Below are 27,119 nucleotides of genomic sequence, written 5' to 3' on the forward strand. Positions count from 1 at the left end.
TCCTGGTTCCAACCAAACTCAAGGACTCTGGCCCAGCCTCTCTGGAGAGTCTGGAGCGGGTCCTGTCTTGAAAGACAGCAGTGGTCAGAAGCGGCTGCTCCTAATGACTGGTTCTGCCTAAGTGTGTGAAGAGGCCTCCTAACCTTAAAATTATTTTTTCTTTGAAGAACAGCCACACGTTGGCCTGGCTGGGGAATGTTTGTTTTTACAGACCCTCTTAGCGGCTGCCTTCGTACAACACAACCCTTGGGTAACTTGGTTTGCACAAGGAGCAATTTCCTCCCTCGGCTTGTCAAAACAGACCACATGCTATAGATCCCGGCCTGAGACAGAGCCTAGCTCGGCTTCTGAAAGTGTGAGAGCACAACGGGCTCCATCTGCAGTGGTTTCAGCAGCATCTATGCCTGCACCGCAGTTGAAAAGCCGCTGAGCTGCTCCATCAGCCTTGACAGGCATGTCACATGCACTGGCATCTGCCTGCCTGGCTTCGACCTGGCACTTTGTTTAGAAAAACGGGGATTTGATGATTTGCTTGAGTTGCCTTAGTTGCACTCCCTTAGAACAGGGTCTTGGTTGTAACTCCCCAGCAGGGATCCTGCGCACGGTGGATGTTTGAAAGGGAAACCTGTTCTGTAACCGGTGCCGTGGGTAGCCGATGGGCAATCAGCCATGGCTCCAGTCTACGCTCCCTGTTGTAGGGAGTGTGGTGGATTTAGGAGGGTGGAGGAATTACTATTGGCACCGCCTCCCATAGCCATCTTTGAAGCCCTTCATAGCTCCTGGTGAAGCTGGCATGGCTGAGACTGTTGTTTTCCCCAGGTGTGCTGGGTGGTGGCAGGCTCTGGCATATCTTGGGAGCACAGAGCTACGCGGGATGCAAGCACGAGCTCTGCCAGTGGGTGTTTTGCTTCTCCCCGTGCCCCCGCAGTCCCCGGGGCAATAGCAGGAATGGGAAGGCAGTGACAGTGGCATTACAAGAAGAATGCTCTTTGCCAACCCTGCTCCTCTGGCTGAAAGGGCGTAGCTTCTGCTGCCCAGAACAGCAGGGAGTCCTTCACTTAGGTTTCTTCCTCTTTCACTTTTGCTTTTTGTTGTCTCTGTTGCCCCACACTGTTGCTGTAGCCTTTCTAAAATGGGGAAAGAGCGCAGGTACAGCTGTGTACCCTGTGGAGGAAGAGTCGCAGCAGCACGGGACTCTGGGGCTGGTGAAGCAGGTGCTCAGATGTAGGGGCATCCCGGGGCTGATATAGAAAGGATCTCCAAGGGCTGGAAGGCAGGACTCGGGTGTTAAATTTTGGCTGGGAGATAAGGCCTGCTAAGCTAGGGCCCAGCCCTCTGCACTAGCGCCAGGGGTAGTGGCCTCAGGGGCAGGGGCTGTGGGGCAGGAGTGGGGACTGCAACACGGCACTGGAAGCCTGGGCCTCATTTTCTGCTCGTAGCAACCCTGTCTCCCTAAGCTGAAGGCCCTTCAGGCATTTGCTTTTCCTGTGCTTTCTTGTGATAGCAATGAGAGCAACGGCAGCGGTGGGGGAATCCTGTGTTCTTCCTGGGCAAATGTGGTCTGCTGTTCTGGCAGCGGGTCAGTAACTTCAAGTTTCTGTAAAGAAAATCCTTGGGGCTGGTATCTTGGACATCTTTTTTTTTTTTTTTTCAGTCCACCTGCTGTAACCCGTGTCCTTCCTCCCCTGGATTGTGGACCATGTGCTGTGTCTTGCCTGAAAAGGTATTACAGGGGATTGTAGGGGCACATGGGAGGACGTGCGGGAGGAAAAGGATGCCCATCCCTACACAACTCATGCAGCCTGGTTGATTCATGGAGCAGCACCTTTTCTTTTCTGTTGTAAGAAGACGATCTGAAAGGTTCCTCTGGGGGAAGGAGAGATGACAACAGGTCGTAGGAGAGGCACTAGCTACCCGCTGCGGTGCTAGATCAGTACTGTGCTGAAGCGAAGAATTTCATTCGCTTTGATCACAGCTGCAGTGGAGATTACATCTCTGTTCAGCCAAAGATCGGGGACTTGCTTTTTAAGTTGGTATCCCAAACAGCTTCCAGTCTGTGGTCTACACTGAGTCATACAAACCCACGGGCAAGACAAGTCTCTGTCCTTGTTTAGCATTGCCACTGAAACCCGCAGCACACACTGCCCAGCCCAGCTGGCATTCTGCAGCCTGCGAGATGAGGTGAGCTAACTCACTTGTGCTCATCTGGAGCCAGCAGGAGCCACCCTGCAGCTTCAACTGCCCTGTACAAGGTGGAAGACAGCGATTAAAGCAGCAGATGAGACTGGTGTGAATGTCCTGCAGGATCGTGCTCGGGCAGCAGGACTTCATCATTGCCTTTTTGGCAGTGGTCTGCAGATGGTGATGCTGGCGTAGGAGGCAGGGGCCCCAAAGCAGCCAGGCCAGAGATGCCAATTCTCAAAATGACTGGGGGGGAGAAGTGAAGCTGGATGAAAATGCTCCCCTGCCCCCCGTGACTCAAAGCAGGTACCTATGGCACCTTTGTTCTCTTGTGTCCGTTTTGAAGGGGAACTCAGGAGTCGGGTCTCTACATCCACCCTGTGATGATCAGCTGTGCAATAAAATAAGTGCCTTGTTTAAATCCAGATTCTTCCTTGGATCATGCATTGCTGTGCCATGACAAAGGCTTCTAGGCTGCTGTCTGGTGCTTGTGATGATACTTCTTGTGATGAAAGAAGTGGCTTCTCTCCCCCTTTTATCTCCATCCTCATCTGGGATTGTCTGTGCATGTCCTGGATCAATGGAAGTGCACAGCTTCCATTAAAAAGAGCCACATTTTTCAGTGAGACCCAACTTCTCACAAAGGTCTTGTTTATCTTGTCTTGCAACATTTGCTTTTCTCATGATGTGGCTTTGTGCTGCAAGTTGCACTGAGTTGCAGCTCAGTGTCCCCAAACACATGTAAATATGTAAAATGCATTTAAAAGGCCAGGTACATGCTGGGAAGACCCTCATTCTCTTGCTGCAATGACCATGCCGTGGAGCGTGAGATGTGTGTGAGCCACTTGAGCAAATGGCTCCCTCCTGCTCATGCCGTGGCCTCTGCGCAGCTTCAGCAGATGCACCCTCCTCTTGCCTTTGTTTCCAACTGCACCGGGGTACACCAGGCCCTGGGCAGTCATACATAGGCAGGCACCTATATAGCCTTATGGAGGCTTTTAATGTGTTTGTACTGCTTGGGTACGGGCAGGTGGGGGTGGCAAGGGCAAGACTAATGCATTTCCCTTCCCTGTTAGACTCAGCCAGTTTCTTATTACAGAAGCTCATAGCTGTTTCTCGTGCAATTCAGTTATCTTTGAGGAATCAAGGGGAGAATAAGATTTATTACTCCAAAGCAATTCTTTGTCCAGCACTGAGATAGGGTGGGGAGTTAAAATCAGAAGGCTTATTTCCAGGATGATTGTGTGGCATTTTCCCTTCTCCTTTTTCCATCAATAAGGGGTGAAGATTGGGGTGTGGCACTGAAATAAGCCCGCAGTACATGTCTCCCTGGTGAGCGGAGGTTTGGGGTATCTCACCAGGCCTGTCGATTGAAAGCTAGGATGGCATGAGGTGTGAGCTGGGTCTAACAGCACCTGTGCTGCCATGGCTTGTAACTGCATTCACTGGATGGGTTAGAGCTGCCAGAAGTTAGAACCCCAAAATCATGAGTATAAAAACAAAGACCTCAGGTGCTCCTCCGTTTGCTCCCTCTTTTCTCAGACTGAGCTTGTACTGAAGGATTTCAAGCCTTTTCTTCTGTCACCTGGGCCCAATTCCCCAGTGTCTCCACGAAAAGTGAGAGAGGGCCCTTAACTGTGACTTGGGAAAGCATACGTTAAGGGGTTTCCACCTTGGTAAACTGCATATAATGTGCCAGGCCATATGGATGTTGTAACATCTCGTCTTCTGCCGTTCGCTGGACTTACTGGTCCTCCTGGCTGCCCCTTCTGCTGGGGACGGTGAGCTGGCAGGGCATGGCGGTGCCCCACATCTTCCCAGGTTTGCAGAGGAATCAAACAGGTAGCACAGCTCAGCACTCAAAAGCCCGATTTCTTGGGGGACTGGGATGGGGTACGTACTTAAAACTGAGAGGTTTATCTCCCAGGCAGTTAACTCTTCTCTCCCCTTTTCAGGACAGCCTTGGAACTGGGCATAGTTTTTTGTTTGTTTGTTTCTTTTTAAATCTGGACACATTTTTAAAGTTTTTTTTTTTATTCTTTGTTGAGCTGTGTTGACATATACTGGCAGAGCTAGCATGGTAGTGAAGTAGCAAGAAAGGACAGGCTAACTTGGTATCCGTGCCCTTAGCTGGGATGCTTGCTGGGTCTGGGGCTGGATTATTTGTTCGCCGCACAAACCGTTTAATCGCCGCGTCTATTGCACAGTGTGACTTAATGACAAGTTGCTTGGAAATACATAAGGGCATCAATATAACATTAAGGATGATCTGACAAGGGTTTTCTGTAGGTTCTGCAGCCCGTGAGGGAGAACGGGAAATCAGCAAGGGCTTAAATCTGCCTCCGAGTAGGCTGCTACCCGCTCGTACACGGTGCAGGATGTGCCCGCCCTTGAGGAAACACAACCCGCACGCTGGCAGCGTGGCGCTTGCGACGTTAGGATCCTGCCTGAGGATCCCGAATCAAATACAGGGGATATTGAAAAAGAAAACAAGAATAATGGCGTGCTTCGAGGGAGCCTGCCCGCCTCCGCGGCGCTGTCGGCCGTTGGGCGGCGCCGCGCGCCCTCCTCGGCCGTTGGTGCCGGAGGGAGCGGCGCCTCCTCCCCGCCGCCCTCGGCCGGGCCCGGGCGCCGTCGGCTGCCGCTCCCCCGCCGCGCCCGGAGACGCCCCGGCCTGATGATCTTTCGCCGTTTTTCCGGTGGGGCTTCCGTCGGTAAACTGCAGCAGCGTCGGTCGCCATGAGCTCCGGGATACTCGGTCTGGGATCGGGAGGTTCCGTCCTGTCAGGGGGCAGCCAGAAGCAGTGGCATGAAGACGTCACTCAGGATCTGCGAAACCACCTTGTTCATAAATTGTGAGTAGCTGATATCAAAACAATCTCCTGTTGGGTGAGTTGCTGCCTTTGAGGTGTGCGTGTGTGCGGGGCAGGAGGAAGCCTGGTTTCCAAAACCGGGGGGTCAAGGTGTGAGTTTGGTCAGGGTCCGTGAGAAGGGGAAGCAGAAGTAGGAAAGGTGGAGCTGCATCTGCTGGTTTGGGGCTGTGGTATTGGAAGTGTCCCGCTCCCCCAGCCATCTACACGGGGGCAGTGTCCCCTGGGAGCAGCAGCAGTGCCTCAGTCTGTCGGGAGACTTCCTTGCTGCTTTGTGTTCAGGTCACTGGGGTTGATGCTGATGTCCCAGTCTGGGGACATGCTAATCACTTGCATGCTTTTTTTGCACCCCCCAGAGTCCAAGCCATATTTCCTACTCCTGACCCCGCAGCACTGAAGGATCGGCGTATGGAGAATCTGGTGGCATATGCTCGGAAGGTGGAAGGGGATATGTATGAATCGGCAAACAGCAGGGTGAGATGCCATCCTCTGTCATCCAGCCGTGTGTGTCTCTGCCTTGATCCTAGAGTGGTTGGGAAGAGGAGTGAAAGCGCAGATGAGAGCCCCAGGCTGGGGAAGCGTGTGTTCGGGGGCTGCTGGATGGGGTGTAGGAAGCAGCCAGCTGCAGGCTTCTGCCTGGGTGTGCGGGGAGTCAGGGTGGTGCCTGTTGGGGTGTGCTGTGCCTGAGACTTGTTGGGGTTCCCTGAAGGCAGCGTGAAGCTCTTCACTGTGATTCTCCCAAAGAAGTGCTGGATGCGAGAAGAGAAATGTCCGGTGTTGGCCTAATGCTTGCCAGCAACGCCCTGAGCAGTGCCCGTTTTTGCCCTCTTGTCTGCCCGGCAGCCTCTGCAAGGGGAGAGCCACCCCCACCCAAGCCGAAATGTGTGTGTAGAAGGCTGTTTTCCAAGCTTGGATCACTGGGACCTGTTGCCTTTAATTAACATACGTCATCTCCTTTCCTGATTTGTATTCCTCCCCAACAGGCAGAGTACTATCACTTGCTAGCAGAGAAGATCTATAAGATTCAGAAGGAGTTGGAGGAGAAACGAAGAACCAGGCTGCAGAAGCAAAACATGATCCCAAACGCTCCGGGCATGCCACAGGCTCCCATGAATCAAGGGCCCAACATGGGACAGCCCCAGCCAGGGATGTCTGCAAGTAAGAACAGTTGGGTTACTGACCGCCTGGTGCAGGGGAATTCTGTACTGTCATGGTCATCATGATGGTGACCATTTCCCTCTTTTCATTTCACAGTTATCTTTGTAAAATTAGTCTGCCAAAAGTTAAGCAGCGCGCATGTTTTGTTTTTTTTTTTTTATTTCTTCTGTTTGCTTCTTGGTTTGCTGAGCTGTTCTACCTTACTTTCCCTTTTCAAAGGACACTATCATGAACATATGACCAAAGGTTACAAGTCTATAACCACTTCTTGTTCAAAATGGCTGCCTTCCCCAGTGCTGATGACAAAAATTAAACCCTTGTTTTTTGTTTTCTTACGGTATCAGCATAGGAAGTGAGAGGAAAAGCATTACTAAAGCCTTGTGTCCCTTCCCACTGCACTCAAGAATTTGGAAGCTGGCCCTGTAACCAGAACGGCTGCCACTTTGTGCTGGAAGTGGAACTAGGCCCATGGAGTGCCAGGATTCTCATGAGCTCTTTGAAACGACAGAGAGTAGAAAACTAAAAAAGGAGGCTCTGGCGGAGCAGCGGATGAATTTATGAAGCCCGGGGACCTGGAGCACAAGCTCCCCACCCCAGAGCATGGGTGAGGGGACAGTGCCAGTAGCCAAGAGCCGGTGTGCCAGTGCTCCTAATGGAAGTTGTGGTGATGAGGGACAGAGCTGGTGCTGAAGTACAAAAAGCTGCTCCAGCTGCACAACTTTGAGCTGAGCGCCTGTGTCCAGCTCTGAGAAAGCAGTCTGACCTCTGTCCGGCAGGAATAATCCCTCCCGTTACATCCTGGACTCCTTCTGTGCTTTCACCTGACAGCAGCCTTTTAATAATGATCTTTCTAAAATTTTTATTTTGGATGGCATCAAAACAGATACCAGGCCCAGAGCAGCAGTAGGGAAGCAGATGGGAAAAGTGAAGTCTAATCTAAATTTTGGGGTTCAGTTTCTTGAGGTTGTCAGTGCTGTTATATCCCTAAAGAAAGGAGCTGGCTTTTTTACAAAGATACTATGATTAATGTTACATAACAAAGTTTTTATTATTAAAGAGAATATAAGTATTCCTTAATCAATTTGGATTTGATTCCAATTAAAATGAAATTATTTAAATATTACTGAAAAGGTTTATTTAGAACTGCAGTGACAAATGAACAGCCATGGGATGGGGCCTGCCTTTAATCCTGTTCTGTGTCAAGACAGAACTCAGTTTTGCTTAAGCTTTCAAGAAGCCTTGAGCCAGCCTGTCTGCGAGCCAAGGGAGCGGTGCTGCCTGTTCAGCTCTGGGAAGGACGCAGGGGATGCACACCAGCAATAGCTCATAATGTGTTACCTGAAGGATTATTGCCGTAGAAAGGTTTAATGAACCTTTAATTTTGTATCATCTGTGTCTTTTCTGGAAACACCTTTGTTGTCTGTCATGCAGTGCACTAACAGTATTTGCAAGGGAATAACAGCCTTTATAATTTATTTCATTATCAACTACGTTATTTAAATACTTGAAAAGCAATTTTCTGTTTCAGTGCTGGAGTATTGTTTGGAAAACCTGAACCTGGAGGACCCCTGACGCCGTGGAAATCTGCCGCTCAAGTTGCACGCAGTAGGCTTTGCAAGCTCCCCGCCGCTGCGCCCCCAGTCGCTCCCCAGGATTCTCAGCGTGGTTCACACCGACACTCCTTTGCGTTTGGAGCGACAGGCTGTAGCCGCGTGTTGGAGCCTTTGGATTGCCCGGGAGAGCAACCCGCGTGTGCCTGTGCCGTAGGCAAACCTTTGGAACGGACCTCGCGCGTGCTTCACGCGCGGTGCGTTTAGCTACACTACAGCCTGTGCAGAGCAGGAACGTCCAGTGCGGGCTTTTTTTTTTTTTTTCTTTTTAAAGTGCCAACACAATGAAGGTGATACCAGAATAAAAGGAGTAGAATGGGCAACATTTCGCTAACCCCAGGGGACTTACCTTCTGCGTAAAAGAGAATCCATGCCAGAGACATACGGGGAGACGCTCGCTTCTCGGCTGTTCTTGACAGCGAGCTGGGGTGAGGGGTGTTGCTACCAGTATGACTAAGACCACACTACTTTTCCATGGGGAAAAAAAAAAAAGCTGCAAGGGAGAGAAGCATCTGTACTATGAAGAAGCTGTCTATAAATGCATAAAAATTTTAAAACCAATTGCATAGCCTAGTAAGCACTTGAAGGCCTCTTTTGCATAGGTAATACTTTGCCAAATAAAATACCTATTTATGCATGCAATCTCTGAGACGGATCATCTGAGGACGTGGGGATCGTAATGCTGGAGTTAATCCAGCGTTAACTCGCGTGGGTTATTCACCAGGCGACTCCCGGGCACGGCAGGGCAGGGTGGGAGCGAGCGCGCCGGTGGTTTCTGGGCATCAGATCCGTCCCTGGGGCTGAAGTTTGGGACTTTGCTGTCGTTTCTGTCGTTTGTATTGTTTCGTTGTTTAACACAAGCTGCTGGGACTGAGCGACCTAATCCAGAACTACGAGAACGGATGGGTGGGACCGCCAGCGCTCGCCGGCGCCGTGGCCGAGGAGCCGGGAGCGGGGCCCGGCCTCTCCTCCGCCCCTGGGTGGGACCGCCGTGAGGCGCCATGGCCGCGCCTCGCCGCCGCCGTGGCGGGAAAAGAACTACAGCTCCCGTCGTGCCCCGCGGGGAGCGGCGGAGAGAACAAGCTCTTGGCTGATTGGCTTTCTTTTCCCGGCTCCCGCCAATCAGATGCGCCGCTGCGGGGGGAACGTGCTCCCCGCGCGTGAGGCGGGCTAGCGGCGTCCTGGGAGCCATGGAGCAGGATCGGGGGGAGGTGAGCGGCGACGGGCCCGGCCGGGCCGGGGGCTCCTGCGGGGCCGGAGCCGGGCCGGAGGGAGGCCGCCCGCTCCTACAGCCGCGGAGCTGCCCGTGGGGTGCTGGCGAAAGCCCTGGGACACCGGGCTGCCCTGAGGGAGGGCGCGAGGCCCGGGCTGTGTTAGCGGGGTAACGGCTGCGGTGTGGTACTGGGGTAGCGGCTGCCCGCGGCCGGGAGGGGGCGAGGAGCGCCGGGCCGCCGCCTCCTGGCCGTCGTGTTGTTGTGGTTGCCGGCGTGGCCGTCCGCTCTGCCTCCGCGCTGCCGGGGGCCGGCCTGGCGCTGGCGGGGATGATGGGTCTGACCCGGGCGGGATGGGCCGCTGTGTCCCCCTCGCCTCTCTGAGGAGGTTGTGGGTGCTGCCGTCCCCGCTTGTCAGCCCTGGGAACTTGTAATATGTCCCCAAGTTTCATTCACGTTTGGTGGAAAAGTAACGATCCAAAGATATGCACGTCCTACGAGCTGAAGGAAGGTGCACCCCGAGATAGGGGCGAGAAAGAGATGAATGTGGTTTTTTTGAGGAATTCAGGCCTTTCATCTTCATCAGGAACGCTGTCTGAGGATGTGGATCTGCAGGAGAGTAACTCTGTCTTCAGGGCACTACCTGGGTACCTTGGGTCTGTTTTGTGTGAAAGCTAGGGAGGATGTGGAGAGACAGCAGTGAGTGAAGGCTGATCTTCCTGTTCATGTGTCTATAAGAATGCCCAGGAGCCAGGGATCAGAGGGAATTTAACACTGGAAGGTGATGGACTTGCTGCCGATCTTCTGTGGTTGCCCACTTAGATGAATAATTGTATTATTCATATATATATATATATATATTCATATAACTGGTGCCTCACGTGGCTGTTCTAATCTACCCTTCTGTTCCATCACTCCCTGTGCTGATGCTGACTTCTTCCTCTTCTTTCATGAGTTGGTAACACCTTTTCCCAGCTTCTTTTGTGCTTATTTGAGCCTGGTTCAAGATTCTTCTAGTCTGAGAAACAGTCACTGGATTTCTGTGTTCTTTATTCAGTCACTGCCTCTTTGCTCTCTTGCTGTAACAGCAAGTACGAAGAGCTAGTGAAGGGGTTTAGTTGTGGAGACATCTGGTTGCAGGGAAGAACCCTTAACAAACGTTGTTCTGTCATCCTGCTGATGCAGCTTCTGAATTGAGGTCAGCTGTGGACTATGCAGTTCCCAAACAACATGAACCTTCTCCAGAGTCGAGTTTGTCGTGCTGACATCCAGGCTGTACTGGTCTTGTGAGCTATGGTGGCCAGAGCATGCAGCTTTGCACTCTGTGCTCAAGTTTGCGGTGACTTTAATGTTGATGGTGTCTGCACTACTGTGCAGTTGTTGGCAAGACAGTGCCTGGAAGGATGCGGTCTCCTCTGTTTTCATCAGCATGGCATTGTAGTTCCCTGGATTCTCTCTGTGTTCCTCAAACTTTTTTTCTATGTAGCTGCAACTCTGTGGCTGTTAGTTCTTGGGAAGCAGAATGCAGCCTGTGAAATACCTGTAAAGTGACCTGTTGTGGGGGTAACAGCTTCCCTGCTAGGGATTCAGACTCCTGCCTTTGGGGTTGTTACATGGACTCATTGCTCACCCCAAGGCCTCTCCCCGGTCTGGGAGCACCCCCCGGCAATGAAGGCAGGTTTATTGTGAGGTGTCATGTAAAATGTCTGTTTTAAAGCAGACTGGTTCTTTTTTCAGTTGGTGTCTACTTTCTGCCACAAGACTTCATCTTTGGAGCGGACGGAGGAGGAGGGTGACGATGATGAGGAAGATGATGAATTGGACATCTTTGGGGGTTATGACAGCTTCCGAGGCTACAACAGCAGCATGGGCAGCGACAGCAGCTCCTGTCTGGATGAGTCTAGCGACGATGAGGTGGCAGACCGGGAAGCCGGAGAGCTTCCGACCTCCCCTGTGCACCAGCCATCCATAGGCCGGCTCACAGAGGACAGCGGCTCCGAGCCAGGTACTGCCCTGCCTGCCTGTTCTACCCAAAGCACGTGTGTGATGGAAAGAACGTGTGCTGGGAGAAGCCAAAGGGCGTGTGACTGCATCTTGAGTATTCTTTGGGAGCAGCACTGGATTGAGACTGCATTTTCTGGGCTACGTGGGGGAGCTGCTATGCGTAATGAGGGTTACCTGGGCTCAGCTCTGTCTTTGTAGTGTATCAACCCTGCCAACTGCTCACGTTTTTGTGCCTTCTTTCTCTCAGCTGTGTGCGAGATGTGTGGGATTGTGGGCACCAGGGAGGCTTTCTTCTCCAAGACCAAACGTTTCTGCAGCGTCTCCTGCTCCAGAAGCTACTCCTCAAACTCCAAGAAGGCCAGCATCCTGGCCAGACTGCAGGTGAGTCAAACCCCTTCCTTCTTCCCTGGGGATGGAGCAGGATGTGCCTGTATGCAGGGGTGGGTGGTTGCTCTCTAGATCAAACTGCCATTACCAGTGGCTTGTTCTTGCTGCCTGAAGTCCTGAGAGAAGGCATGCCAGCTGAAAGGTGGTGCTCCCTAGAAGCTGAGGAAGGACACATTGATATTTTACCTGCCATTTCTTCTCGTTCCTCTGAGCATTAGTAAAAATTGTAGTAACCTGAAAATCGCCCTAAGGAAGAGATGCATGCCCTGCTGGCCAGTTGCAGGGACTGGCTTCCTCTCCTGTGCCATTGGGGTTCCTAATGTTCCTTCTTTTGTAGGGGAAGCCACCAACGAAGAAAGCTAAAGTCCTGCACAAGGCAGCCTGGTCAGCCAAGATCGGGGCCTTCCTCCATTCGCAGGGCACGGGGCAGCTGGCAGATGGGACACTGACAGGCCAGGATGGTGAGTGTAGGAGGTGTGAGGAGGTGCAGCTACTGGAGCCACAGAAATGGGGACACCTGGAGGGCTGTAAGCTCTACAGTCTGTTCTTCCTCCCCTCTGGTACACTGCCTTGTACTGAAACGACGTGTGTGGATCACTCCGACACAGGCTGGCAGGACACAGGGCACGTATCTCTCCCTGCTGGTCCTAACAGAGCCCTGGGGGGTTCCCACCCATCCACTATTGCAGCCTCATCCTCACTCCTGGTGCAGCTTGGCTTGGAGCGTAAGCTCTGTAGTCACAGACCCATGAGGTGCTGACTTCTGCTGGCAAAGTTGGCTTAAAGGTGTCCTGCTGCTCCCAGCCATTCGCTGCCCAATTGCCTGTGGAGTTATATTTAACTTGAGTCACTGATCAACTTGAGGAACAACCAGTCACTGCAGCTGAAGGAGTAGCAAGCTGCTATCTTAGGGCAAAGGTGAGCCCCGGGGGGTGGCAGCCGGAATTGATCCCTGAGCGGACTGCTGCTGGAGCAGAGCTGTAGCCTTGGATCAGGAGTGACTGTGGGATTAATATTCCAGTGCTTCACTCTGATTTTCCTAGCACCCTCTGGGGAGGCAAGCGCCGCTGATATGACCCTGAAGTGTTGCTGCTGAGAGGCAAAGCTGCTGAGCGGTTAGCACTGACAGGATGCAGTCTCTGCTCTCCCCAGAGTGCTTGAGCCCTGGGCTGGATTTGACCCCTTTTTTTGCCCCTCATGAATTCTCTTCCCCAAAAGCAAGCGGCAGCAAGGATAGATTCATAATATATTGTACCTCTTGCGAGTGGTGGTCCCCGTGCACTCGCAGGATCTAGTTCCCCCTCAAGGGAAAATGCACCGGAATGCAGAGTCCCTGTGTGCTGGGGCAGAGGGCTCTGTCCCAGAGCAGGCCACAATGTGGCTGCAAGCTGTAGTCCAGAGGTAACTGAGCACTCTGTGCCTTTTCTATAATCTCACCTGATTTTCTTCTCTCATGTCTGCTTATAGCACTCGTCCTGGGCTTTGACTGGGGAAAGTACCTGCAGGAGCACGGCTTCAAGGCAGCTCCTGTCAGCTGCTTCAAACATGTGAGTTCTCCTTTTCTGTGCCTCGCAGTGCGCATGGGACATGTCATATGCATGGGGCTCTCCTGTGCTCCTGTAGCAAGTGGTGGGGAGAGACCTGGGGAGCTGGTTATTAACCCCCAGCTGATACAAGGAAAGAAGTTGGTGTTTCTCACAGTTAAGAATGGGAGTCCCACAGAGGGAACAGGAGTTTTGGGGGAGGAAGAAGAGGACTTGGTAGAAGCACTGCTGGTTGCGATGGCCCAGTACTGGCTGGGGACAGAATTAGTTCTGACCGGGGGTAGAGCAGAACACCTCTGGTTGCCTTTGCAGTTTGTGTGGGTGAGCACAACCCAGGGTGATGTGCAGGGAGGAACTCAGCTTATGTGGGCCTGGCAGTAGCTGCCCCTCCAGCATGTCTGGTTCCCATCATACCGATTTGCAGTCCTTGTAGGCCAAGTAGCCGAGGCAGATACATGGAAGAATGGCAGTTCTTAGGTATTATAGCAGCCCCAGCCTCGCTGTGTATTAAGACTTACTTATGTTCCTTTTGAGTTGTGTTCTGTGGTAATACTAACAGAATTTTATCTTTCTTGAGGATAGGTCAGGAAGACACGGCAGTTTGATGGTTAGGGATTTTAATACCATAGAGGAATGGCAGCAGCTACTTTGGGAAATAGGACAGCTGGCAGTGAAATAGTTAAGTGTTGCTATACAATATTCTGCCTTTTGGAATCCTCTGTGAACACCCCAATGAGATGCTGGGACAGTTTGGTTGCATTTCAAGCTGTTGGCACATATAGGAGGAGTAAGGCATGCGAACCTGGGCCTAAGGTGTAGCTGCCTAAAACATATCTCTGAAAGCTAGAACGAGGGCCTGAGCCCTGCTCTGTCAATGTCCCTCTCCCAACGTGGCTGCCTCAATCTTTCAGGTGCCGCTCTTCGATCAGTGGGATGATGTGGTGAAAGGTATGAAAGTGGAAGTCCTGAACAGTGATGCCGTGCTTCCCAGCCGCGTGTACTGGATTGCATCTGTCATCCAGACTGTAGGTATGTCTCCAATGTAATTCCTGACAGCTGGGGATGGCTAACCTCTGAGGGAAGCTTTAGAGAGCCGAGTATAGCTAGTCAAGCAAAACATCAGCTTGTTGGAGCTCTGCAACTGCTGAGAGATTTTGGCACAGGAAACACCATGGTGCGGGGGTGGGAGGAAACCAGCATCTGGTTCCTCTTCTGGTTGCTGGACTCTTTGCGAGGATGGTTCTGCCTCCAGAATGGCTGGAGAAGCTCTGATAACCTATGCAGAGCTCTGAAGGCCATGCTGTAGGGACTAAGCCCGTGGTGCCCAGCATGGAGAAGAGAAATTCTTGGCCTCTAATGCTTTTCTCTGGTTGTTTGTTCTGTCCTGGCAGGGTACAGGGCCCTTCTGCGATATGAGGGCTTTGAGAATGATGCTGGCCATGACTTCTGGTGCAATTTGGGCACAGTGGATATTCATCCCATTGGCTGGTGTGCCATCAACAGCAAAATCCTGGTACCACCACAAAGTGAGTGTGGGGTGAGAGGGGTCAGCGTGTACCTGGGCATGGAGGAGCCTTGGTTTATGCCTAGCCCAGTGGGACGGCTGCTCCCACTGTACGTGGGACCACAGCTCCATTTGTGCTCTGAGTTACAAAGACTAGTTAGTTCTTTGGGAAGCTGGAGGCTGCTTGGACTGCTCCCTCTGCATCTCCCTGTGGTTGACCCTGGGGGTGCTGGATGCAGACCTGGTGTCAGACCTATGGACAGAAACTAATACAGGTAGCTGTTCCTCCTTCTGACCCGCACAGTGGCTAGGCTTAACCTTTGGGGGAACTTTTTGGTCCTACATCCTGGACAGTGTCTCTGGGGACCGCACTGGATCCAGTGGCTGCTCAGCTAGCAGTTAGGAGAGGGATGACAGTGTAGCAGAATTCTGGCAAGCTGAGGTTTGCCTGGCACGGCTTGCATGTTTTTGCTCTAATACCACTTCTGCATCCAGATGAGTGGAGTTGGGTGTCTGCTTGGCCCAGTCCGTTCTGCAATGGTGATCGCTTGCAGCCTGTTGTGGGGGTGAGCTTGCAGAACAGGGTCTGCGTGAGAGCAGGTACAGGATCTGAATGTGAAGAAGGCCTTTTAATGCAGTGGACTCCTGGCGAGGAAGAAAGGTGTAGTGTGGTGCTGTAATTCTTTCAGTCATAAAGATGTGCCTTTTCCTCTGTGTGTACGTAGCTATCCATGCCAAGTACACTGACTGGAGAAGTTACCTCATGAAAAAACTGGTGGGAGCCAGGACCATCCCGGTGGATTTCCACATCAAGGTAAATGTGGGAGGCTAGCGTTTTATGTGTGGAAATGAAGCCGAAGCCAAGAGATGTGTGCACAACACGTCTCTTCTGGTTCTGATCTGTGCAAGTCCTCCATGTGTCCCCTCGAAACCTGGGCAGGACAGGGGCGGTGAGACACCTGTCATGATGCTGTAGGTAATGGCACAGCCCCTATGCCCTGTCAGCACAACCGTTTCTCTTTTGGGTCATAGATGGGCTTTAAAAGCTGTTGTCATGTCAGCCTCTGCTGGAAAATACTGGGGATGAGTTTGCTTTTTTGCTGAAAGGAGAGGCCAGTGCAGCTCCAGCCTGGCCTTTCCCTGCCCCGTTTCGGTGCTGGGGAATGGCTCTGAGAGTCAAAAACCTTTGCCTTCCGTGTGGGTAGCACAGCAGCCTGTGGGGAGTGAGAGGGGCGCAGGCTCCCTCGAAGTGCATGGAAGCAGCTGTGCCGTGGCCTTGCCAGCTTTGTAGCTCTTGTGGTCGTTTTGTGTAGCCTGCGCTGAGGCTAGACCTTGTCAGGGAGAAGAGACTCTTGTCACTGGCAACTTTGTAAACCACAGATAAGGAAGACGATCCCAGATACAGCAGGCAGGAAGGCAGGTGATGGATTTTCCTGTGTGTGAGGTAACTGGTGAGACAGAGCTGGAGACCTTGACATAGTTGATGTTTCCCTTGTTGCTTCTCAGAAAGTTGAGAGGATGTTCGTAGCTGCTTGTTCCTGGGCCACAGCTTGTAGCTGAGTGCTCGCGCCATGGAAGGGAAGTGGTAGAGGGAGACAGATATTCTCAGTATCTTTCTCCCCCCAGCATCTCCACTCCCACCTAATGAACAGGAGGTGGAAGGGGAAGATCATCCCTTAAAAGTTCTTCTGGATTCAGGTGTAGGCTAGCTTGGATGTCTGAGTCTGTTTTGAGCTGTGGCTCTTAGTTGCTGCATGGCATTCTGGGATCTCCAGTGCCAAAATGTCAGGTATTCTATAAACACCTTTGGGTATTTGTGGATGAGTAGGGCTAGGCTGTATCAGCAAACTCAAGGTCTCAAAAAACCAAACAAACAAAAAAAACCCAAACAAACAAAAAAAACAACCAACCAACCAAAAAAAAAAAAAAACAGAAGGCAGCCAGTGGCTTTTTTTCATGTGTCTGTGCCTTTGGGTCAGTCTGCAGAGTAACTCTGGCATTGGAGGTGGAGTTGGCAGATAGATCATCATGTTGCTCAACCTCTGATCAGAGTAAAAAGGACCTGACCTATTTTAAAGGCAACTGAAAATCCTGTTGCCCTTTGGGAAGCTACACCTCTAACTGCTTCCAGCCTTGAAACCCTTATGGCCTCTTTCATGACTGAAAAAGGCACGCAATTCCTCACTCAGTTCCTGCTGAACAGAAGTGACATCTGTTTCTCGCAGTCAGAACATTCGCACAAGGTGCTGGCTGAGCGCGGCTGCTGGGCAAGGGCGGGGGGAACTGTTACGGGGCCACAGGACAGGAGAGACTTAGGGTGTGTGTGCCCAACCGTGCTGCCATGCTGGCAGCTCCCTGTATCCCTGATGAACCCACGCCCATGCATCCCTTCCCAGAGGTGTCTCCAAGTCGCCTTTGGGCAGGGTAGGGGGTTGGCCAGCATGTCTGTGGGAAAAGCTGTTCCCTGAGTGTTTGGATAAGGACAACACCAATTGCAACTGATCTCGCCTCCTCTGTTGGTTGTTGCCAGATGGCGGAGAGCATGAAGTACCCGTTCCGGCAGGGCATGCGGGTGGAGGTGGTGGATAAGAACCATGTGTCCCGGACACGCATGGCGGTGGTGGATACAGTGATCGGGGGCAGACTGAGGCTCCTCTATGAGGATGGCGACAGCGATGATGACTTCTGGTGCCACATGTGGAGTCCCCTCATCCATCCTGTGGGCTGGTCACGGAGAGTGGGCCACAGCATGAAGAAGACAGGTAGGGATCAGGCCACCACAACATCTTCTGATTTGCTATGAGATGCCTGGGCCCTGCTGTTGACACCACTCTTGACATGCTGGGAGCCAGGCAGCTGCCTCAGGACCTGAAAGGTAAGGTCTACGTAGTTGTGTGTCTGCTGCTTTTCCCCCTGGACAGACTAAAGCCCAGCGATCTCCTGCCACAGGTCAGGAGAGGGGGACTGTAGGGTTTCTTACCTGAAGCAGGTAGTCTGTCCCCACAGTGTGAGAATGCAGAGGCTGCAACATCACAGGTGTTTCTAGTCTTTTTGAGGAAATTCATGCTGGCTTCTGTGAGACTGGATGCCATCAGGTTGTGTTTTTTCTGGACTTTACAGAGAGGAATTCTTGATCAGCTGCGACTGGCGGAAAAAAACAAGACTCGAGCCCTGCTAATCCTTTTGATTTTGTCTCCTTTCCTTGCTGCCTCTCCCTGGTGATTACAGCTGCATGTAGAGTTGTCATCACTAGTGCTCAGAAAGATCATCTGTCTGCTTTTGAGCAAGCCCTGCATCACAGCCCATGTTATGGGAAGGTGTAGAGGGACTGACCCGTTTTTTTTATTACTCTTCTCATGGTCTCTCATTTAGGTCCTTTATAGCTGCTGAGCTCTCACCAGATAATTAATAGCCAGTGCATTTTCTTACTGCAGTTGCTGCAGGTTTCTTACCTCTCTTTGTTATTTCCATTCCTCACAGAAGAAAAACGCAGTGACATGGCAAACCATCCCACCTTCCGGAAGATTTACTGTGACGCTGTCCCCTATCTGTTTAAGAAGGTGAGACAAGTCTGCCTTTCTGTGCTGGCCGCAGCAAAGGAAGCAATGATACCACTTCCTTCCTTGGGTATATATGCTGCTGTGTGGGTTGTTGAGGATGGCTCGTTTGTCTCTCTTACAGCTACAGGGCAGTAAGGTGTTTGGGGTGTCAAGGCTGTGGTTGGGCAGGAGCAGGTCAAAATAGAAAGATGGAAGAACTAAAAGACAATGACAGATTGAGGTACTCAATTGAAAGGAGATCAGTTGCTTGGAACTTTGAGTTGGAGAGGGAGGATGATTGTATGGGAGAGACCAGTTCAGACAAGGGGTTGGATCATACTGATAAGGACTGAGATGAGAAGGAAGCTTGCTTTGCTGTGGAGCAGTCGCTGAGTGCTGGGCCTGGCTCTCTGACTGACCAGAGCCTTGGCAGGAGGTTGCTGGCACAAACACAGCATTGGTTTGGCTGCCTCTTTGTATTTTGTGTAATTTTTCTGCTTTCCCCTCCCAACTTGGCTTGAGCCAAATAAAGAAGCTCCAATCCTGTTTGCACGTGGTGTGGCTGGTGTCGGGATGGGACTGTCCCATACTCCTGACAGCACATGGTATACCAGAGTCTCCCTTAGGTACGAGCTGTCTACACTGAAGGTGGATGGTTTGAGGAAGGCATGAAACTGGAGGCCATTGACCCCCTGAATCTGGGCAACATTTGTGTGGCCACTGTTTGCAAGGTAAGTTCAGTGGGCAGAAGGGGGTCTGCTGTGTTTACCTGAGATAACCCAGCCTCTCCTCAGGCCTTTGCAAATGAATAAGACCAGGTAGGATTTTGTATGGGGGAGAGGAAACGCCTGTCAAGAGAGGTAGGCAGCTGGTGTGTGGAGGGAATTGGCGCATTACCTCAGAGGTCTGAGAAGGTGATGAGACCAGCAGTTGTCCACGTGTGCCTAAGTGGACAGCATGAAGATGGGCGTGCTTGGTCTGCAAGCTAACTGTCCAGTGTGTGTGACTGGCAGCCACCCTTCCTTCACCCTTGGGCATGCAGTAGGGAAGATGTGTTCTTCACTTCTTGGAGTGCATAAAGAGAGGCCTCTGTAGTGCTGCCTTGAGGAGAGAAAGGAGAGGGGAAGAGTTGTGGGGTGACCTCTTGGGTGGGGAATGGGGTGTGTCTGTATGGGCAGCATTCACTGGTGTAGGAAGCTGAGGATGGATGTCTCTCCTGCAATCTTTCTTGATGAGGTGGTAGTGAGCTCTACTCCGGTGCTAGTGTTGGGAAGTAAATTGCTTGGTGGGTTTTCCTCCCCAAGGAGGGTGTGCTGCACGTCCTAAAGCATAGCATCGACTTGGGCTTTTCTTTCTCCCTCAAGAAGCTGTTTGCCCTTGTAGAACCCAAGCAGAGGACTTTGACACTTGGGGTTTGGCCAGGGGGTGCTAGGAAAGCTCTTTGTGTCTGTAAAATGTTCCCTTTGGCCATTGCTTGGAAATGTGAAGAGGTTGGGGCAGATGTGCCTATCGCATTTGGCAGGCACCAGTTATCAGTGAGTGACGGGATGGGACAAGTCGTGTTGCTGTTCAGGAAGTGGTAAGTCTGAAGGTGGTGCCTTTCCCTTCTGCCCAGTAACAAATTCATGACCTGGCTGGTGTAGAGGGTCTCTGGGCTGCCAGTAAAGTCTGTTTCTGAGGGAGAACCGAGCTCCTGACCGTTTATGGCTGAGTCCTTTTCACAAGGCTATTAGTGTTGGTCCCAGTCCTGCAGAAATTGCTGCTTTGGAGATTAGCTTGTGTTGACTAACAGATCAGGAGAAGTTAGTGCATGCCCTAGAGTGTATAACATTGCATTTTACTGTCTAGTGGCAACTGTGAGCCATCTGTGGGGATTCTTGGGAGGATCCTTTGAGAGGAGAAGCTTTAGAGCAAGCAAAGCTCTACACTCATGCCCTTCATTCCTATCTCAGGTCCTCTTGGACGGGTATCTCATGATCAGCATTGATGGAGCCATGTCTGCTGGTGGCTCTGACTGGTTCTGCTATCATGCCTCCTCGCACGCCATCTTCCCTGTCAACTTCTGTCAGAAGAACAACATCGATCTGACCCCTCCAAAAGGTGAGATTTGGACTCTGCCCTGTGGTACCAACCTGCATACAGAATCTGCTGGGCTGTGCTTTTCTGGGAGGTGTCAGGTTCAGATGAATCAAAACCACAAGGTCCCAATCTGCCTGTTTTTCAGGGAGATAGGGCTGGTTCAGTGAGCCAGTCCATGTGAGCTCTGCCCATATACCAAGTCTTGGTACTTTATGGAAGGAAGTAACATCTCCAGAGGGCATTAATGGCGTGGTGATTAGCTTCTGGCAGATCAGTGGGAGGGGTGTACGATCCCCGAACTGAACAGAATCAAAGGTTTAAAGGACAAGGAGGGTGGGAAGGTATAAGTAGAGCGATTGCTGCATGACTCGGTACTTAAAAGTGGCAGGAGTCATTTCTATTCTTCTTGTATGAATAAGTCTGAGACCCATATTTCTGCAAAATCCTAAGAGGCAATCACCCTAGGAGTGTTTTTACTGCCTCATCTGGCCATACCCAGAAAGGCCTGCTCTGAATTCCTGTATTGCAGCACTTTTTGTGCAGTGCTATTCTGTCTTCCTTTGATGTTCCTGCTGGTGGGAGAAAGATTGGTCTTAGTGGTGTGTTTTGAACATACTTCTTCCTGCCTGCTGCTTCTCCTCACCTTTCTCTGTGGTCTGGATATGTGACTGACACAGGTGTTCAGAGTTGCAGCTTGCACTTTTCCGTATTTGCCTGCTGGAGGGGGGTGCTGGACTGCCATGGAATCTGCGCACTAGATTTACGTCCAAGATCAGGCTGTGCCTCCTTCCTGCCTATTCTGCCTTTTCTCCCATCTGGTCTGCCCAGTGATTGCCTTTTTCCTGCTGACCATTTCTTCCTGCTGCAGGGCATGATGCACAGACCTTCAACTGGGAAAGTTACCTGGAAAAGACTAAATCAAGACCTGTTCCAGCACGGCTCTTCAACACAGTGAGTGCTGCCAGGAAGAAGAGATTTGTAGGGGTGCTTGCAGTCAGCAAGGACGAGCATGAGAGCTCTGGCTGTCACAGAATGGTTAGGTGGAAGGGACCTCTGGACATCATCTTGTCCAACACCCCTGCTCAATTAGGGCCACTCAGAGCTGGTTGCCCAGGACCATGTCCAGACGGCTTTTGAATATATCCATGGATGGAGAATCTACAACCTCTCTGGGCAACCTGTGCCCAGTGCTGAGTCACCCTCACAGTAAAAAGCGTTTCCTGATGTTCAGAGGGAAACTCCTGTATTTCAGTTTGTGCCTATTGCCTTCGGTCCTGTCCCTGGGCACCACTGACAAGAGCCTGGCTCCATCTTTGTACCCTCTCTTCAGATATTTGTATACATTGATAAGATCCCCCTGAGCCTTTTCTTCTCCAGACTGAACATCCCAGCGCTCTCAGACTCTCCTCATATAAAAGATGCTCTAGTCCCCTCATCATCTTCCTGGCCCTTTGCTGGACTCTCTCTAGTATGTCCATGTCTCTCTTGTACTGGGGATCCCAGACCTGGACACAGCATTCCAGGTGTAGCCTCACCAGTGCTGAGTGGAGGGGAAGGATCACCTCCCCTGATCTGCTGGGAACAGTTCCTCTTAATGCAGCTGAGGATACCATTAGTCTTCTTTGTCCCAAGGGCACATTGCTGGCTCACGTTCAACATGGTGTCCACCCGGACCTCCAGGTCCTTTTCTGCCAAGCTGCTTTCCAGCCACTCGGCCCCCAGCGTGTGCCTGGGGTTGTTCCTCCCCGGGTGCAGGACTTGACATTTCCTTTTGTTGAACTGCATGAGGTTCCTGTCAGACCATTTCTTCAGCTTGTCAAGGTCCCTCTGGGTGGCAGCACAACCCTCTAGTATATCAGTCTCTCCTCCCAGTTTTGTATCCAGCAAGCTTGCTGAGTTTGACATGACACTCTGTCATGTCATCCAGATAATTAATGAAGACATTGAACAGGATTGGACCCAGTATTGACCCCTGGGGTACACTGCTAATTACTGGCCTCCAGCTAGACTTAATGCCATTAGTCACCACCCTATGGGCCCAGCCACTCAGCCAGTTTTCAGTCCACCTCACTGTCTCCTCACCCAGCCCATACTTCCATCAGCTTCTCTATGAGGATCTCATGGGAGACAGTGTCAAAAGCCTTCCTGAAGTCAGGGTAGGTGATATCCAACATCTCTACTGGGCTGCTCTTTGCTGCCAGTCAGCACTTCTGAGGAGAGCCCAAGGCATGGAAGTGTGTGCTCTCCAAGTAAAGCCCCTGTTTGGCTGGTTGGGACCAGCAGTGTCATGCCTTTGTGGATGTAATGGTATCTTGGTCCCTCTGAGTGTGACCTGTGATTCCCTAGTCTTTCCAGGAGCTCCAGGCTCCTGGTGGGTTCTGCACCACTTATTGCCTGTGGAACACGTGGCTGGCACTTGGGTGGAGGGGGTCTGCTTTGCATCAGCAAAACTGCTGCAGCACCTGGGCCTGTGCCGATCTTTCTGATTTCCCAGGGCTATCTCGGGTTGTTGGTTTGATTGGGTGTCCCTTAATGCTGCCCCCCCTAGGTCAGGGTCTTGTTTCTAAAGGCTGGGCTGAGATTCACTAAGGACACAGCTGGCCTTGGATCTATTCATGTGTGCCCCCTTCTGTTCCGCAACTGCTTGGTTCTGTTGTGTGACTGTGGGCTTGTTCTCTCTCTGCTTGCTTTAAGCTGGAGGCAAGCCTGTAGCTGTTCTAGGCTGCTGGTGGCTGGGTGTGGGTTTGGACTGGGTGCAATGGCCTTGGGTTTTCTTTTTTCATTTTTTCTGCACCCAGGACTGCCCAAACCATGGCTTCAAGGCAGGCATGAAGGTGGAAGCAGTGGACCTGATGGAACCCCGGCTCATCTGTGTGGCCACGGTGAAGCGTGTAGTCCACCGTCTCCTTAGCATCCATTTTGATGGCTGGGACAATGAGTATGACCAGTGGGTGGACTGCGAGTCTCCAGACATTTATCCTGTGGGGTGGTGCGAGCTGACAGGCTACCAGCTTCAACCACCTGTTGTTCCAGGTGAGTGAAGATTTGACTGTGGTTTCTAATGCTAGAGGCAAAGGTTTCCTTCCTCCTGCTCTGCGAGCGGCGCCTCCTTTTTGGGCCTTGTAGGGAGGAGAAAATTGCCTCCTTGATTTGCGCTGGCTACTATAAATCTTCCTCTGCTGCCACACGTTCTAGCAGCTGGCAGAGGGAGGAGTCTGTGGTGGGGAGAAAACAGCCTGAGATTTGAGGTTGGCTCTGTTTTCCCTCTGTTCCCCCACCTGCACACCAACAGAGAATTGCTCCTGATGAAGTCGGGTAGAGTTCCAGGTGGTCCTATCCCTGCGCAGCTCCCTTTTACTAAGTGTACCTACAGCCTCAGCCAGGTAGCAGGGGGAGCTCGGCCCCTGCTCCTTTTTCTCATCAATTCTCTGCCTCTGTCTGTAAAAGATAAGAGCGTCCCTCTCAAGAGTTTATTCCTTCTGTTGTTGCAGGGAGGCCACCGCCTCACCTTTGCAGATGTTTTCCTTCTTGTCCCAAGCTACGAATCTTGTTTCTTTACTGCCCCTCCCAAATCTCTGCTGGGCCTCTCTCCCCTATGCTGCCCCAGCCGGCCACCCTGGGCCCTCGCCTGGAAGCACAGACAGCAACTGCACTAGAGCCTTGCTTTCCCCTCAGCTGGTTGTCTTGGGAAGAGGGCGTTGGCTTCGGGGGGACGGGTATATCTTGTTTCTCGCTTATGTCACTTCATCCCAGTTACCTACTGGTTATGGGACTTGGCTTTCGTTTCCCTCTCGTCTCCATGACAGAGCCCACAACTCCAGTGAAGGCCAAGGAGGTGCCCAAGAAGAAGAAGAAACCCTATGGAAAGAAGAGTGAGTGATGTTTGATTAGTGCCCTCCCGCTCGCTCGCAGGCTGGGCCCAGTTAGAGGAACCCTGTCCATGTCCCGTCAGAGCAGGAGAGAGAGGCCTTGTCTTGCTGTGGATGCCTTCAGTCAGCTGTGGGTTTGACAACACAGCTTCATCCTTCTTAACTGCCCCCATTGCCTAAGAGAGCAGAGAGCTGTGTGTGTGGGAAGGATCTGTTTTGCAGTCTGTTTTCTGTTGGCCGAGGTATAGATGGCGCTTGCTTCCAGGCGTGAGGTTGTGCTGCTTTCCCCACTGTGTCCGTGGTCGGAGGGAGATTGTTTGCTGCAGCTGGAGGGTAGCTGGAGAGCAACCCTGCCTGCTTTGTGCTGAGGGGAAGAAGGCCTTAAGATGGCTGAAGAAGCCAGTAGTGGGGCTGGCCCATGTTATTGTTTCATCTTGTCGTTGGTGTCGTCATTGTTGCAGTAGCTGTGGCAAATCATGTGTAGAAAGGCAAGAAATTCCTTCCTGGGGGGTGGAGAGGAAAGGACATCTAAAGACTATAAAGACGTTCAACCTAAGTAAAAACGTCAGCTAAAAATGAAAACATTAATGCTGCAGTGTCCATGCCTTGGAGCCACCATGCCCATTGCGTAGGATTAGACCCAGACAGGTAAGCAAAGCTGACTCTAGACTGATTCCAACAGGACCCGCTCCTCGGAAGTTAAGCACACGCTGAAGTGCCTTGCCTTTAATGAAGGAGAACACGGAGGAGCATATTTTGAGATGATGACTATAGAGGTTTTTCTCCAGTAGGCCATTTCTGTCGAGTAACCAGTTGGCAGCTAATGACCGTGTAGCTTGCTGGTCAGTTGTGCTGGTCCCTGGCCTGTGGTTTCTCAGTGAAGCGGGGTTGCTAATTTCCCAGGGGAAAAGAAACACACTTTTCCCCATGCTCTGTTATCTCTTTGTTAAGGAAAAAAGTTACCTGCCAAAACCCGCAACATCAAGCAGACTGTCAAGAAGCCTTCTGCCCCGAAGACGAAACGAGAAGCAAAAGCTGCCAGCAAGGCTTTGCCAGAGCCAGCACCTGATGAGAGTAAGGGAGTGAGTTATTCTACCCAGCAGCCACAGGCAGCTCTCTCGCGTACGCCCTGCATGCCACCGGCCCTCACGAGGCCTGTGCTGCCTCTTGGCTGTTAAGTCATGGGTGCCCCCAGGCAGGGAAAGGCAGCACGTGACAAGTGTCCTTCCCCACTCCTCCAGAGACAGAGTGGAAGACAGCCTTTACTGGCTTTCTCTGGGAAGTTTTGCCTCCTGAGGAGGTTTGGTGACACCAGTATAGCTGGATATCTTGATGCTGCTGAGGGCCTGGCTGCCCTAGTGAGCAGTCTGGTTGAGTGAGGTCAGTTATGGAGAACAGTCAAGACAGGCATGTCAAAAGTGTGCTGTCGCATCCCAGTCCCCGTAAGGGCTGTCACAGCACGTGAGCACAGCCTGTCGTGCTGAGCACCAACAGATGTAGCGACCAGAAGGGCATCTGGCAGCTGGGTCACTGGCAAACCCTAGTGGGTGTTGGGGAAGAGGGTGGGTGAGGTGCTCTGTGCACGTGGGGATGAAGCCTCATGAAGGTCCCCATTGCTCAAAAGGTTTAATTTCCTCTGTGTGAACCCAGGCAGGTAGAGAATGGACCACGCTGGCTTTTCCTCCCTCAACCCTAGGAGAAGTTCTTGGGAGCAGGCAGCTGAATGCTGCCAGGGTTTAGTCCCGTCCTGATTGCTGCTGTGACCATGGATAGATTTGTGCCAGCAAGACAGGGCTGCCTGTGGTAAGGGACCCTCAAGAAGTGGGCTGGAAACCTGGGGTATTTTGAGTATCTGCATGAAACAGAGCTGATTCTGGGGTGCTGCAAGTAGAGCAAGGCAGCATGTGTTGATTTTACTTATTTATTTTTGCCTCTCTCTTTCTGTCTCTTGCTAGTCATTGCCGTGCAGGTAAAGGAAGAAACCATCGACCCTTCGGTAGCAGACTTTGGAGCCACAGAGCTTCCCGTTCCTGTCAGCAGCATAAAGCAGGAGGTCACAGACTGATCCCGGAGTATCCCCCCCTTGCCCACAGCAGCCTGTGCTTCACCTTGTGGCTCTTTGGGGAAGGTCCTTGCAAAGGGAAGCAGAAGACTAAAAGAGCCTTCCCTTTTTCAGGCAGACCACCCCGCAACGTCACAACTCTGCTTTCCTGGTGTGCAAGAAAATTTCCCCCAGACTTGTAATTTTAAGCCCTGGGAAACGGACTCCAGAAAGGCCGCAGGCGCGCTGAGGAGCATGGCCAGGGTGGCTGCTGGGGTTGTGTGTGCCTGGCTTTGGAGGCACCTTTCCGAGCAGGAGCTCCCAATGGGGAAAGAGGCTGCCAGAGCACAAAGGGGCAGTTTGGGTTCTCAGCCGTGGCTGGAGGTGGCGAGCTGCAGTCTGAGATGATGTGTGCAGGTCACACGCGTCAGGAAATGGGCTGCCCTCATAGGACATCGGTGCTGTGCTCCCTGCTCTAGGCCCTGCAACCCCCGAGAAAGTCCGGACAGGAAGAGCGGAAAGAGGTGAAAAACCAAAAAGGGATAATGATGCCTCTTGAGGGAGTGAGAGATCTTTTTCAGTGTCATCATTTCTTGCTTTTGAACCCAGAACTGCAGAGGATATGGTGCACAGTTTGAATTTTTAATTTTTTTAGCAGTCCTACTGTAAATTTGCTCTACGATCCGTACCCTAAAGCCCTGTGAATTAAACTTGAGGAAGAGGCCAAAGGCTTATGTTTTGTTTTCTGGGTCACCAAAACTCCAGGGTTAGCCAAGATGGGAGGAGAAAAGGGCTGTAAGTGGGTGGGTGTAAATAAACAGTGTTTTGTGCTGTTTGGGGATTTTTTTTTTATTTTTGAGGTGTGCAACAGGCCTTTTCTGTGCACTCGCCCCTATCTATTTGCCAGTTCTGCTGAATATCACAAGAATGCAATAGATAATTTAAGGTGGGGAATGCCATTTCCCGTTTTAGAGCAAAACTGTGACATTCCTCTTTCCCCAAACTGGCCATCAAAATTCAGGACAGAAATCAGGTCAGTGTGGCAACAGTGATGAAAAACAGGTTTAAATCTCCTGTAGCAAGTTCCTGTGAACTGCCTGCAGGTGAGGAAGTGCCCTGCCT

General features: G+C 51.7%; 2 protein-coding genes across 3 annotated transcripts; both read left to right on the plus strand.

Moving 5' to 3' along the window:
• The first annotated feature begins 4,770 nt into the window (after positions 1-4,770).
• LOC309589295 (histone acetyltransferase p300-like) lies at positions 4,771-8,453 on the plus strand. Its single transcript, XM_082309281.1, has 4 exons — positions 4,771-5,036; positions 5,408-5,525; positions 6,035-6,209; positions 7,738-8,453. The coding sequence occupies exons 1-4, from the start codon at positions 4,921-4,923 to the stop codon at positions 7,779-7,781; spliced, it is 453 nt and encodes a 150-aa protein (XP_082165407.1). The 5' UTR covers positions 4,771-4,920; the 3' UTR covers positions 7,782-8,453.
• A 505-nt stretch (positions 8,454-8,958) lies between these two features.
• L3MBTL2 (L3MBTL histone methyl-lysine binding protein 2) lies at positions 8,959-26,620 on the plus strand. 2 transcript variants are annotated; one of them, XM_082311358.1, is made up of 17 exons: positions 8,959-9,030; positions 10,768-11,035; positions 11,282-11,415; positions 11,759-11,882; positions 12,889-12,968; positions 13,877-13,994; positions 14,357-14,491; positions 15,195-15,283; positions 17,000-17,231; positions 17,950-18,029; positions 18,635-18,739; positions 19,961-20,108; positions 20,956-21,038; positions 22,886-23,120; positions 23,894-23,959; positions 24,908-25,030; positions 25,912-26,620. In XM_082311358.1, exons 1-17 carry the CDS (start codon positions 9,010-9,012, stop codon positions 26,019-26,021), a joined length of 2,151 nt encoding a protein of 716 aa, XP_082167484.1. In that variant the 5' UTR covers positions 8,959-9,009; the 3' UTR covers positions 26,022-26,620. The 2 variants fall into 2 exon arrangements, with proteins under 2 accessions (XP_082167484.1, XP_082167485.1); XM_082311359.1 differs by lacking the exon at positions 23,894-23,959.
• The last annotated feature ends 499 nt before the right edge of the window (positions 26,621-27,119 follow it).

This window comes from Platalea leucorodia (genome assembly GCF_965183815.1).
Source record: "Platalea leucorodia genome assembly, chromosome: 4".
In the NCBI taxonomy this organism is placed as follows: domain Eukaryota; kingdom Metazoa; phylum Chordata; class Aves; order Pelecaniformes; family Threskiornithidae; genus Platalea; species Platalea leucorodia.